The 14,372-nt window shown below is 44.3% G+C and overlaps 1 protein-coding gene across 3 annotated transcripts in view; it reads left to right on the top strand.

Moving 5' to 3' along the window:
* The window catches only part of SASH1 (SAM and SH3 domain containing 1), a 179,110-nt gene that overhangs the window by 142,487 nt on the left and 22,251 nt on the right, over nucleotides 1–14,372 (top strand). For 2 of the 3 annotated variants that reach the window (XM_003790260.3, XM_023513492.1), the window contains 3 exons: nucleotides 3,846–4,198; nucleotides 10,440–10,514; nucleotides 12,000–12,143. In XM_003790260.3, the coding sequence (XP_003790308.2) occupies nucleotides 3,846–4,198; nucleotides 10,440–10,514; nucleotides 12,000–12,143 (572 nt within the window). Of the gene's footprint in view, nucleotides 1–3,845; nucleotides 4,688–10,439; nucleotides 10,515–11,999; nucleotides 12,144–14,372 lie in introns of all 3 variants that reach the window. The other variant, XM_023513494.1, reaches the window with a different exon arrangement.

The raw sequence follows: 14,372 nt of genomic DNA, 5'->3' as shown, positions 1-14,372 counted from the left end.
ATATTTTTAAACAAATCTTATGACCACCTACTAAAATCAAATCTTAAATGTAACAGATAGATGGACGTGTAAATCAGATGGACGTTATAGATGGAAGTATAAATCAGATAAAATGGTTGAAGTACCTAGTGCTGGGCCTGTCACCCATCAGTCCCTCCACACGTGATAGTCACGTGCACCAGAATAACAAGTTTAAAAAGACAGACATATTCTGTTTGCATATGGCAGAGTAAACCAATCCAACCATCTCTGAGAGGCATAGTTAAAAATAAGGAAAAATATACCAAAAGAGGTGATTCTAGGGTAAAAGGTAATAACTGTATAGACTTCTGTCTCTGAATTTTAATTCATCTGGGCATGAATTAGGTTTCACTGATGGAAGATGGACTTAGTGAGCTTGAGTTCCAAGTTACACTCGGTGTCTGATGCACCAGGAGCTGAGATGCCATTGGTGAGGCTTGTTCATATCTTGGGGAGAGGCCCCAGGTGTGTGTAGCTCAGGGCACCTGCTTTGGGCTGCCCCAACACCCTACTAGAATGGAACTCACCCTAGCCCCTGCATAATAGAACTCACTGAGGGTCCTCACTGGCAAAAGGACTGGCCTTATGGGAGGGGCTACTTTGGTCCCGAATCCACACTCCCAATAACCTTTCTTCCCTCATGCCCTTGGACTCACAGAGTCAGTCGATCCTTTGGCTTCCTGCATGCCTGTGGCCCTTACTAAGTTGTCTGCATGGTAATTACCATTTATTTTGAGAATATTCCATATGCCAGGAACTTCCCTAAACACTTGAGATTTTATATTCCCTTTTAACACCATCCTCAGAATAGCACCAGGGACGGGCACTTACACCACCCTCATTTCACAGGTGAGGCGTAGCACTTTATTCCTGGTCCCCCAGCCAGCCAGCGGAAGGCCCAGAGTGACACCCAGGCAGCCTGTGTCTCCACTCTGCTCCCACCTGTCCTCTCCCACCCAGCTCTGGAGCCCTGCGAAAGCCAGGAAGAGTTCTCACTCTTCACTTGGTCGCACCTTTGTAACTTGGGTTCCGGGTTCATTTCCCAGCACTCATGGCTCTGGACAATATTTAATATGGGCCACATTGGTGCCCTTCACCTGCCATTTCTGTGTTTTTGTCCCAGACCGGACACTCTTCCCATTGCTCAGCGGTACCCAGTAATGGACAGCTTTTGTACAGAGCTTGCAGCTTGCTCCAAACCTTCACATACCTCTTTCCACTGAATGTCTTCATGGTAGCCTTGTCGGGGACACCATGTAAAGATAGGTGGGCTGATAACAGATGAGGAAACAGAGGCTCAGAAGGAGGAAGAAATTCCTGCTGAGGGCAGATCTAGGGCTGGAATCCAGCTCATGAATCTGTGTTCTTGGCATTTGCCCACATCCCGCCTCTCTAAGCCCGGCTAAAGTCACCTTCACTTTGGAATTTAGGTCTCAGTTGACTCAGATCAATGAAAGTCTGCCATAGAAAGCAAGTCACACCAAGGGGGATGAGTAGTTGTGCTTTTTCTTTTTTCTTTTTTCTTTTTTTTTTTTTGAGACAGAGTCTTACTCTTGCCCTAGGCTAGAATACCATGGCATCAGCCTAGCTCACAGCAACCCCAGAGTTGTTCAGAGAATCTTCTTGCCTCAGCCCTCCAAGTACTTGGGACTACAGGTGACCTACACAATGCTTGGCTAGTTTTTCTGTTTTTAGAGATGGGATCTTGCTCTTGCTCAGGCTGGTTTTGAACTCCTAAGCTCAAGGGAGCTTCCTGCCTTGGCCTCCCAGAGTGCTAGGATTATAGGCATGAGCCACCTCACCCAGCCTAATTGTGCTTTTAAGTCAGAGGAGGATGGGAGAAGTGATGCTCCAGGCTGGACATCACAGGTCAGGCACAGATAGAGGAGCCCTCACAGCAGAGGACTCCTGCCTGCTCTCACCCAAGGGCTCCACTGCAGAAGGCCTGCTGCCTGCTCTCACCCAAGGTCACACAGCCACTTGGGAAGCACAAGTCACCTTTCCCTTTAACTCCTTACAAGACACAGACTTTCTAGAACCAGCAAATACAGCCACATATGTCATGGGCACGCATGCCCCAGCTGGTCACAGATCCAGATATGATGCAAAAGGCATTGGAGTCTCTGATGAAACCTAACATAGAGGCCAGAAGATGTCCATACCACTAACAAGTGGCAGATTCTTAAAATTTCAAGGGTAGACCCCCCTGACTTCCCTGAACCCCTTAGGACAATGGGTGGATAAGGGCTTTTGCACAACCTTGTGGACACCTGGGCTGAATGGAAAGCCATGGCCAGGGTCAATGTCTTTTATAGAGAAACCTGCTGTTGGGCTGGCTCTGCCACCAGCCTGTGCCCCTGGACTTGGCTCAGATACTTCTTCCTGGAAGTGGAGGGTGGACTGTGTCTAGAAGAGGCGGCTATTTTTACTTGTGATGACATAAAGACCCTTGGTCTCCCCACCTGATTAGTATGGTGTCCTGAGGAAGGAGCAGGAAATTTCCATGATATTTGCTTACAGCCTCTGTCTGGGCTGACAAATTCCCCTCAGAACTCTGGACTCTGCTTTTAAACTCTCCCTAGAGCTCCTTGAACAATTCTTCAGTGGACTTTGGACTGGCCCTAGATTTGAATGAATCTTCCTTCCCCACCCCCACTGTCTCCTGGACATAAACGTGAAGTTGATTTGGGCTGTGTTTAACAGTAGCTGAACCTTTTTCTTCTAAATTTTGAAAGGCCACTCCAGTCTTCTTCCCCCCTCTGAAATGAGCACCCCTCCTCCTTCCTCTCTGACATTTAACCTCACACTAGCACCCTCATCCCTGCTGGTATATTTAGTGCCATGCTTTGTCCTCAGGAAGTTTTTCTTTTTTCCTCTTCACAACTCAGCTAGGGGAAAGCGGCGGAACTCCAAAGTTTCCCTCTAATTAAAGGGCCATGGCCAGTTGAGATCACTACACCCACAGTTTGACCTATTTCTTTTCTCACATCTGTTCACATAACACATCCAGAAAAGAACTCAATTTTCCTGCCAGCAAGTCCAAACCTTTCCACTGGGCTCCAGAGGGCTTGGCTGGCCACCTGAGTCCAGTGAGGACTTTGCTAGCTGGAATCTTTGGGACCGAAGTAGGACGTTCCATGGAGCTGCCTGCGTGTCAGGGGCCTTAAATGCCCTCGCAGCTTCCTAGCAGGGCCGGAGTTGATGGGAATATCTGGCCAGGATCACCCAGATCCCTAATTTTTTGTGCTTGGCCTGCCAACAGGAGATTATTTGTCCATGCATACACAACCTTGCATGCTGCTTGTCTCCACCCAAACTCCCTTGGAGATTTATTCACTTAAATGGCATATGTACCAATAAAAAAAGTCACTGTCAACCACACAGCATTCATCACTCTCCAACTATAAAAAGCCACCAGAACCAAGAGAAAGGAGGGCCCTTTAGAAAGCGGAGAGTCCCATCCCTAGCTCCTAAGGGTTGCACTTTAGAAGCTGGGAGGTAATTATCTTGAAATGCCAAGGCGTATTGTGATAATGACTGGCTTTGAGTTTTGCAAATGGCATTTTCAATAGGTCTGCGAAGGTGCTTGGTCTACAAAGGTATTTAAGAAGGAGAAGGAAACACATCTGAAACCTTTTAACGTGAAGCTCGTGTGAAACGCATTCACACAGTTTATTTTTGTTTTTATGTGCACCTTGAAGTGGGGGAGGTCACTGCGGTCTCTGTGGACTGGATTGCTTTCTGCAGGGTGGGGAGTGTGAATAAAGATGTATGAGAGAATGCCAAGGTGGCGGTCACAGGAGATTCTGTTGGTTCCCCTCCAGGTGGGGAAGAGCACACGCTGGAAAGCCCCCCGGTCCCGGTCCTGGAGGAAAGGTCCGCCCTTTACTCTGGAGTGCACAAGAAGCCGTTTTTCCTTGATGGCTCGCCTGAGAAACCTCCTGAAGATGACTCCGACTCCCTCGCCACCTCTCCATCGTCCAGCAGCCTGGATACCTGGGGAGCCGGCCGGAAGTTGGTCAAAACCTTCAGCAAAGGAGAGAGTCGGGGCCTGATTAAGCCCCCCAAGAAGATGGGGACATTCTTCTCCTACCCAGAAGAAGAAAAGGCCCAGAAGGTGTCCCGCTCCCTCACCGAGGGGGAGATGAAGAAGGGTCTCGGGTCCCTGAGCCACGGGGTAAGTACGGATGGTGTTTGCTTCTATGACAACAACCGTCGCAGGCACCACCTTCTGGTGTCCCTGGAGGAGGTTCAGAGTGTCCGGAAGCAAATCCGCTTGAAGAAAACGGATACTAATTATTCCTGTTCCAGAGCTTTTCTCTGCCAGCGTCCCTCCAGAAAAGGCGTCCCCAGCAGCACCTGCGACCTGCAGCTGCTCCGGCAGAAACCCAAAGGGGGAGGCGGCTGCGGCTTCCCCAGCAGAAGGGTGCGCGGGCGCTCGGCCGTCAGCGAGTTCAATATCACCTACGTGGTGGAGCGGAGTCTGTACAGCCACCTGAACTTGACCCAGCTAGTGCGCCCTGCCTCAGACAGGACCCTGAGCAAGGCTGAGAAACAGGACCTGAGGCGGTGCCTGCTGGAGGAGGAGGAGGAGGCAAAGAGGAAGTGGGCCGCCACGGTCGACCGCTGTACTAAAAGGGTTCTCTTGAGAATCCACCAGAAGTCTGTGAGTCACAACGCTGCTCCCAGGACGGCCTTGTCATTTCTGTGATGTGCAGTCAAGCATTATGGCCTTTCTTCTGGGGAGCTTCCTCCTGCCCTCTTTCCACTCATAACCTCAGGGTCCATTCCACCCTCACCTCAAACTCCAAATCCTACTTTCACTTAGAGGCGGCCTCTCTCCTTTTCCATTGATCCGCTTGCCAGTTGAGGCTGGTCCAGAGAGGGGCTTCCAGGGCACAGGGTGGGGTCTGGCTGCCTTTGGGGTGGCTGTGTTGGTTCCCAGCCATCACGTCACTTGACCTCAAAGAAGCTGATGCAAAACAGACGGGCACTTCGCCCTTGAAAGCGATGCTTACTCTTTCAGTTAATTAAAACAATAGGAGCTAGCTCACGGAAAGCTTGTCATCATCACAGTCACCGATCCTGTAATTTGAAAGTATTGTGAAGTACATTTATTTTATTAGTGGGGCAAGTAGGAGGTTTGTAAGTCTAACAAGAAAGAAAAAAATCAGAGCCCTTTTGTTCTGTTTAAGTCTATTCGACATCCTTATCTTTTTAAACAAATGAATGGATGTTTGGAAAGGTCCCTCACTGCCCCGTGGATTCTTGGGTGTGTAACTAGGATAAGGTACTTTTAAGTAGTAGATTGTTTTTCACTTTTAATACTGAATGATCAGAGACCTAGTATAATTGATTTTCAGGGCATGACTTACTTTGAAGTTCACAGTATGGGTATTTTTCCTTGTGAAATTCCCACCTAACTTTGGCCCACGTAGAATGTGCTGAGTGAGGAAGAGTCTGGCATTCCTGGCTTACTGCACTTGGGACTGCTGGCTCTGGGCTCCTTTTAAGATCTGAAAGAACTGAGTATGCTTCCATAGTCGCTTTCACCAGAGGCCCCTCATATTCGTGAATAAGAATTTCTTCCCCAGATGATTACTATTACTTAAAGCCATTTAATCAAGTTGCGCTTTTTCTTAACCTTTTGGGTTTTCCAAGTATTTCCTCACCTGCCAACCTTCCTAGATCCCATTTTCTGTCTTTTCACATTCATATAATTCTTGCAACACTTGTAATATAATTAGTGTGTAGTAGAAACCTTCCTTCTGGCTCTGCATCATGGCAACTATTTTTTGCTAGTTTTGTCTTTATTTTAAAATAACAGAATCCTCTTTCTCACTCATTCAGCCTCTGGTCTGCTGTGGCCCATGGATCTTTTGTAAAATACCAATTTTAGTATTATTTATTTATTTTTGCAGTTTTGGGGCAGGGCTGGGTTTTGAACTCACCACCTCTGGCATATGGGACCAGTGCCCTACTCCTTAAGCCACAGGCACCACCCAGTATCATTTATTTTTTTACCTTCAGAAGCCTTCTGTCCAGTTCATCTGACTTCGTGCCTTTGGACCTTACCTTTATGAAACAGATCCACTCCTTCTCTGTTAATTGGTGACTCACCTCTGTGAGTTTTAATCATGTAATACTGAGGATTTACCCAATCTGAGCACCTTGAGTTGCTTATGTCCCTCTCACTTTGTTTATTGCCAGGTTAGTGATATAACTTCATCACAACTTTCTCTCTAGACCAGTGTTTTTCGACCTCTTTTATGTCACCGCACACTTGAATTGAACCTGCAGTTAAACTTCCATGACACACTTAAATTATGTTGATTAAAAAAAGGGGGGGGGAGGGGAAGAATTTACTGTGCTTTGAACTTCTTTTGAAAACGATTTAATTAGTGATCTTTAAAAAGGTTCATGGCACACCTAAGATCCTCTCAGTGAAAAATCACTGCTCTAGGAGTTACAATTCTGAAGCTTATGCTAATTAACGTTGTGGGCCAGTGATTAACTCTTCATTGATACCGAGTGTGGACATCTGGCCGACTTTGTTTCTAAGCGCCAATCTCACCTTCCCTCCTACCTCCAGACAAGCTGGTACTAAGTAATCTCTATCCCAAGTATCAGTGTGAGACTGAACTATGTTTCTTTTTTTTGTTTTTGTTTTTGTTTTTGCAGTTTTTTGCCGGGGGTTGGGTTTGAACCCACCACCTTCGGTAGATGAGGCCGGCGCCCTACTCCTTTGAGCCACAGGCGCCGCCCTAGACTGAGCTATGTTATAGGTACTATGAACTTGAGAAGTACTGGACAGTTTTAATATTTGTTAAAATATGTATTCAATACTAAATTAGAAATTTGCACATACCTTTTGTAAGTGCAATTATGTAATCAGAAAAATTTTAATTTTCTAATTAACGTAGAGAATGTAAAAGAAAGTGGTTTTTTTTTTTTTTTTGAGCTGGAGCCTCAAGCTGTCCCCCTGGGTAGAGTGCCATGGCATCACGCTCACAGCAACCTCCAACTCCTGGGCTCAAGTGAGTCTCCTGCCTCAGCCTCCCAAGTAGCTGGGACCACAGGCGCCCGCCACCACGCCCGGCCATTTTTTGGTTCAGACATCATTGTTGTTTGGCGGGCCCAGGCTGGGGATTCGAACCCGCCATCTTAGGTGTATGTGGCTGGCGCCTCAGCCGCTTGAGCCACAGGTGCCGAGCCAAGAAAGTGTTCTAATAATAGAGCTTTTTTTTCCTCGTTAAAGAGGGATTACTCTTGACTTCTTTGCTAAGTTTATTGTAAGAGTTCTTTTCTATTCTCCTCATCATATATTTCCTTCATTTTATCCAAACGTTTCCTTTCATCTTCAACTTTGATCTTTTTGTCTTTCAAAAATGCCATATTTGCTTGATGAAACCTCAGGGAAATGATAATGCCTTGTATCCATTGGAAGTGGTCACTTGTCATTGCTTTTTATTTGGTCATTGTTTCATTTGGGAGAACAGACATGCATGACATTTTGGACTTTTGTTCATTTTTAAATTCAGTCCCCTCAAAACGTGTTTCCAACTGCATGACCATTCCATTGACTAGTGCTTCTCATCACAAGTATCAACCTGAAATGTTTTTATAATTATCTGTACAGAACATGTATGAACTAAAAAAATCTTCATTTAGGCTTCATTATTCAGATCAGTGGTTCCCAACCTTCCTAACGCCGCTGCCCTTTAATACAGTTCCTGTGGGTCATGACCCACAGGTTGAGAACTGCTGATTTAGATTGTCAAGGTCAAAGACTAGTTTATTTTCCTTTTACTATGCTCTTTACCATCCATTTCTCTTTTGAAGGAGTGCTGCTTCAAGAACTATTTGATGTTGTAGAAAACAAATTGGAGATTAATTCAAGCAATATTTATTGTTATATTCTTTGTCAGTCCTCCACGGATAAAAAGGAGTCAGTTTCAGATAACTGAGCGTATCACTGGGAGAGACTTTAGTTGGTGGTTAAGAACATCAGTCTGTCCTTTAAGCTTTTCATTTTAGGAATCCATGCATCCAGCAGGCATATGAAAACTTAAATGAGCTTCCAACTTACTGCAGTCACAGTTTCCACATAAATTCTTTGTCGGTTATTTCATATGTATCAGAAATAACGTGCTGGGCTGTGGTGCTGCATAGATGCTGTAGTTGAAAGCAGGGACTTGCTAAACATAAAGTGATCAGGCATCTGGGTGCCACACTGTGTCTGTGAAGCCCTGAGTCACAAGAAAGGAACTAGAATCAAGTCATTGCTTTTGCAAGAATGAGCAAACTTGTTTGGCATTGTAAGCTGGAAAGGGAAAGTTAATGTTAAAAATTAGCCTTGAGAGATGCTCCTGACATGACTTACTCTGTTGGGTGATTTGCTGAGTGTTTTATGTAGAAAAGCCTTTCTCTTTACACAGTAGATAGATACAGGTACAAAGGAAATCAGATTCCCATGGATATTTAATATAAAATTAGGGCATGACCGTTGGGAAACAAGTCCATAGTAGATATTAGACAGTGGCCGCAGCATTGGTGGAGAACAGCAGATCCCTGATACCCGGATGTTGGGTGCCCTGACATGCCCTCCTTGTCCCAGGCCTTCCTGGAGGGCAGATTTTGTGGCCTGTTCCTGAGATGCCCTGGTTTTACACTTGAACTCCCAGATTGTGAGGTCTAGAACAAAGCTACAGCCCATAATTTGCATATTGATAATGTTGACTAAGCCTGAACTTCAGTGTAGCAATTATCAGGGTCACCTGCCAAATTCTCAGTTACACTTCATGAAAGGTCATGGGAGAAACCATGATTCATAGAGTGTCTGCCTTGTGACAGTGTACTGAAGTCTTCCAATATGTGATGGAGCTACTGGTTTGTGTGACAGACAGTGTGCTGGGGGCTCCCAGTATGTGATGGAGCTGTTGGTTTGCCAATGAAGAATCCAAAGCTCCGAGAGTTTTAAGTACTTCACCTGTGATCGCACAGCAAGTTAAGTGGCAAACCAGGATTTGGGTCTACATCTGTGTGATTTCAATAACCTAAGCCTTTTTCTTCCAGAATGTTTCTACTCTCTCGATTCAGTTAATTAATATGAGTCTAAAGTACATTTATTTTAAATAAGCAAAGCTTATAATGTATACAATAGAATCTCTGTAAGGCGACCACCCAAGGCACTGGTAACAAACTGTTTTATATACGGAGATGCTCAGCATAAGGAATTGGTCCTACTGTACTGGTACATACACGTGGTGCATGTCCAGTCTATGAAAATGTGATCAGTGTAGGGAGGTGGTCAACTATGGAGATTCTGCTGTATTGTATTTTTCTGCTCATTTTTTCCATTTAATAGCTGGTGGTTAGAGTTCTCTAAAAAATTGGTAATACAAAATGGTAGAGCCCAAATCTACTATTCGACTTCTATGACCAATTTTTGAAAAAGATAATTTGTTGTAACAAAATTAGAGTGTTTTGGGGCGGGGGTGTGTAGAACAGTCATTGAGTAGCTTTTGCTAGAAAAACAACAGCAAATTTGAACCAAGTTCTTCAAATAAAAATATCATGGAAATTTAAGCAGTTCCCTAAAGTTTGAAACAAATTAAAAGGATAATGGAGTTTTTATTGTTTATAACATCAGCATTTTTTTCTATTGAAATTTAAGAGGGTAGTCAAAGACATTGAATCAACACCCCCACCCTCCACCCCACCCCACCCCCGCCATAACCCGGGGCAAATGTGGTGTTGGTGTCTCCACTTCATCCACTGTGAGAAAAGGGGTTATCATTAATTAAGGGGGGCATTTAGATGGGGAAGTTATCAGCATTTTTGGCTAGGATGGAGAAGCAATGAGTGAGTCATACTCTTGGCTTGATTGGGCTACTATAAACATAACCTTTCCCCGCTCCCTTTCTCAGTGATTTGAAACTAAACAAAACAAAAGTCTGTTAGAAAACCTTGCTGTCAGGGTCAGAGCTATAGGGCTTCAGGCCTGGGTTTGCAAGACCATGGAACACATGGGTCCTCCAACACAAATGCCTCCATTTTCACTACTGTAGGTAGCAGAGACTGAGGTGAAGTTCTGTGCTCAGGGATGGGTAGTCTAATAGCACTGAACTCCTGGAGGGAGTCGTGTTTGGGGTACATGGTTGGTTTTTGCACGTTGAAGGGATTGTAGTCCTCCGGTGTAGGCGAAGTTCCAGCGACCTGTTGAAGGGAAGATTGAGTGACACCTCCTTACGACATGAACCATGTGTTTTTTTCCTCATCGTTTCTTGTTTTCTTCTTTCATCCTCTACACATATTTGTGATTCACAGATGTCCTGCCAGTGGGAAGTGGGTCAGTGCCCTGCTTTCGGACTGAAGCATAACCAAATTATTTCCTCCCTGCCCTCTCTTTTCCATAGAGAACCTGTAGTTTTGGAGGGTTCGACTTGACAAATCGTTCTCTGCACGTTGGCAGTAACAGTTCTGACCCGATGGTGAGTATCCGTCAGCGAAAAGCAATAGATTCAGATCCAAACTGTGTTTATGATAGTTTCCCATTTGCTGGGTTTGAGAGTGGATCCTGGGGAATATTTTCCTTTGTAAACCTTAATCATATTTGGAAAGAAACCCTACTTTCCCCATCTTAAAGACTCCCCACTGTTCCATGTGGAACAGATGATGACTCTGGCCACTGCCTCCCTCCTAGAAGTGGCACAGCTCCTTGAAGGCCTTTGTTTGCAACACTCTTCAAGTAACAAATCCAGATGAGTTTGGCTTCTATGGGCTGAGTCACTGTGCATGGCCTTTTCTCCCCACACTCTTCACAAGCCCACAGCTACTACACACATGCCATGCTACAGGATGGAGCCCTGGGATTTGGAGACCAAGAATCTGTACTTGAATTTTCAAAAAAACCCATCTTAGCACAGACCCACTACGTGGCCCACCCCGTAGGCCTTTGTGGTCTGGGGTGTTCTGGCATAAAACCTTGGAGCAAAGCAAACCAGACCACCCAGGCTACTGTCTTTTCATACCTGGTTCTGGACCACCGTTTAGAAACAGGCCACTGCTATGGTGCAAAGTTTTGTTCCCTGCAGTTTGCTTTCTCCGGCCCTACGGGTGAGGGTGAGTCTCACATCCGGTTTTACTCGTCCTTTATGTATTTTGTCATGAAACTATAAAATGAGGATTTCACACTTTATATTTGTTCTGTTCATGGGTTAGCTAAAATATTCTTCTGTCATATATATGTGAAGTGTTTGAGAATTTCCTGGAAGAAAATTAATCTATTTTATTTGCATATCAAGTTTTACTGATGCTTAAACCAATAGTTTTATGGAGTTCATCTTTTATAAAGTGAAAGTATGATTTTTTTTTTTCCTTTTCCAATGGAAAGATTTTTTTGGTTTGTTTTTAAAAGGCAAAGTGAGTAAGAGGTGACCACAATCTAGCTGGCTGGGAGAAGGGAATTTACACACTCTTAGGAGTTGCCCGTACTGAGCAGTGCAGTGACAGAAATCTAATCATGTATTTCCAGCAACTGAGGCCTCACCACTGTGTTCCTTCCCCCTTTCCTTGGGCGATTCAGTAGCATTACCCCCACCCTCTGCCACACTCCTGGGATTACATAAACATTGGTTCAAGTAAATCGCTCTTTGATGAAATATAGTCCCCTTGGGTGTTTGAAATGATGGAAGAAACAAAGCCAGGCAAGAATGTACTGAGAGTAAATAAAATAAAAAATGACTGACATCCTACTTTGAACAAACAAATAGACAAGAAGCCCCTTAGTCAATAGGTTTTAATGTTTAATGAAAGAGATTGAAAAACAGCCCTGTGTTAACTTGAGAACAATTTTAAGATCTTGGAGCATGCCAGTATTTCTGTGAGAGCTAGAACACAAATGGTTTGAGTAATAAAACCTTTTTCTGGGCTTCATTTTCTGGGACTAATGGTACTTGTCACCTTCTGTTTTACAGGGTAAGGAAGGCGATTTTGTGTACAAAGAAGTCATCAAATCGCCCACTGCCTCCCGCATCTCTCTTGGGAAAAAGGTGAAATCAGTGAAGGAGACAATGAGGAAAAGAATGTCTAAAAAATACAGCAGCTCTGTCTCGGAGCAGGTAGGCAGCCACCCAGCAGAAAGCCTCCCTGGTTCTTCTAATGACAAGGACAGCTGAGCTGCTTTTAAATGGTGGATATGGCAGCATTTCCCACAAATTTCAATACGTAGATTGACGTACGTAGATTCTTTGACATTAACCTGCTGCAGGATGATATTTTGTTTCTATAGAAAAACATTCAATCAGTTGCCTTTGTATAATGAAATATTTTAATGGATAAAATAAAAATGTTGGTTTCATTTAAAAAAAAAAACATTCGATCAACAAGCATTTGTTAAAACATCGTGGGTTCAGGCACTGTGCTTGGTGCTGGGAGTATACAATACAGTCTCTGCCTTGGCCTCATATATATATGAGGAAAGATGTGTGTAGAGAAATGATTTCCCTTTTGTGCAGTCAGCACTGTACCTTTCCACAGAAAGGAAGGATTTTACTTTGTAAAATATCCCTTGCTGCAAAATGGATGTCACCAGAATCAAACCTAAAAAAGTTTTTTTGGACAGCCGACGTGTCCAATGTAGTATAAATTGCCCGACAAGCACACAGCCAGCCTGAAAAGTAAACTCAGAAAGTGCGTCCTGGCTCCCGGACTTCAGTAGTAATCGTGTTTCTGAGGGAGGCGTTTGCACTCACTGGCCCTGTCCCAGCCTTTCAGATAGCACAGAATTGATTTTGCCACCCCTTGTTCTATAATCATTGCTAGAAATACGACCAGTTTCTATCTTAATGGCATGGTGGAGAGTGGGCCTTCGAGGTAATTTTGACCATCAGATCTTCCAAACACTCTCCTCTGGCACCTTTATAGTAAGCTTTGTGGCCTGTTGAAGAAGTCCCAGTTCCCCAAATATGTGGGAAATGCTGCTGCTTCTGCCAGATAAAAACAGCAGAGAAAGCAAACGTCCTTGCTCCGCTGCTGCCCTCTGGTGGGCGGAGTGAGCTCAGACGGAGCCTCCTCTGTGAATCACTCAGCACCACCAGCCAGCTGTCAGTGCACTTTGATTCAAACAAAACCTGGGGGACAGCTTCAGTTTGTTACAGTGCTTCCCACGGGGAGGGGAGGTTGAGAGAGGGGTGCAGCTTTGCTCCCCCCATGACCACAGGGCAATGTCTAGTGTTGTTTTGGTAGTCGCACTGGGCTAGAGCGAAGTGGGCATTACTGGCATCTAGTGGGTAGAGGCTGGGGACGCTCCTCCGTGTCCCTGCGTGTGTAGCATGGCCCCACAGCAAAGGATTCCCCATCCAAAATGCTAAAGGTGTTCCTGGCTTATTAGAGCTGCAGGGGAAGTGTGGGATGCCTTCAGTGCATTGTCTTCAGGAGCTTTTCCTGACTTGTTATTTTCTTCCCTGTGTATGAAGACACGATGGTGCGCCTGTATTTCCACCCAGCAGTGAAGTAAACTGTGCACACTCCTGCCAGTGACAGCCTGCCAGAGAATGAAACGCTGCTGATTTAAAGCACTGTATTAAGTTTGCTTTTCCCCAGAACTGAAGCAGCCACTAAAAGCCCTTACAAGCTTATGTTCCCAGCAGTGTTCTACTTTGTGGATCATGAGCATTTAAATGTCATTTTGAGCATTTTTCTATAATTTTACTACCTTATATAGCAATCTTATATTCTTGGTGTTTTTTTCTAAAGCAATCATTTCACATATGTTAAAGAAAAAAAAGGAACGATTGATCGTTATAATGCTTTCTAGAAAGAAAATTAACATGAGATTTTATGTGATTTAAAAAACTTTTTACTAAATATACTGATCATTATGGTAATGATTTTTGTTTTCTCTGCTATATTTGTTTTGTTCCTGCTATATGCCCAGAACCTAGAGTAGGACCTGTTCTTATAGGTAATCAATAAATAATGTGAGGAATAAATTAAATTAAATTAATTTTAAATTAAAATTTTAAATTAAATTAAAATTAATTTTAAATTAAAATTTAATTAAATTTTAAATTTTAAAGCATTTGAGAACACAGAGACATATTTAATACTGCTACTTTTTTTTCTTTCTTTTTTTTTTTTGAGACAGAGCCTCAAGCTATCCCCCTGGGTGGAATGCTGTGGCATCACAGCTTACAGCAACCTCCAACTTCTGGGCTCAGGCGAGTCTCCTGCCTCTGCCTCTCAAGAGCTGGGACCACAGTCCCGACTATTTTTTGGTTGTACCCATCATTGTTGTTTGGTGGGCCCGGGCTGGATTCGAACCCGCCACCTTAGGTGTATGTGGCTTA

This window comes from Otolemur garnettii, unplaced genomic scaffold (genome assembly GCF_000181295.1).
Source record: "Otolemur garnettii isolate 467f Iridium unplaced genomic scaffold, OtoGar3 scaffold00042, whole genome shotgun sequence".
In the NCBI taxonomy this organism is placed as follows: domain Eukaryota; kingdom Metazoa; phylum Chordata; class Mammalia; order Primates; family Galagidae; genus Otolemur; species Otolemur garnettii.
Note: the sequence above shows the minus strand (reverse complement) of the source record. Positions and strands in the feature narration are given on the sequence as shown.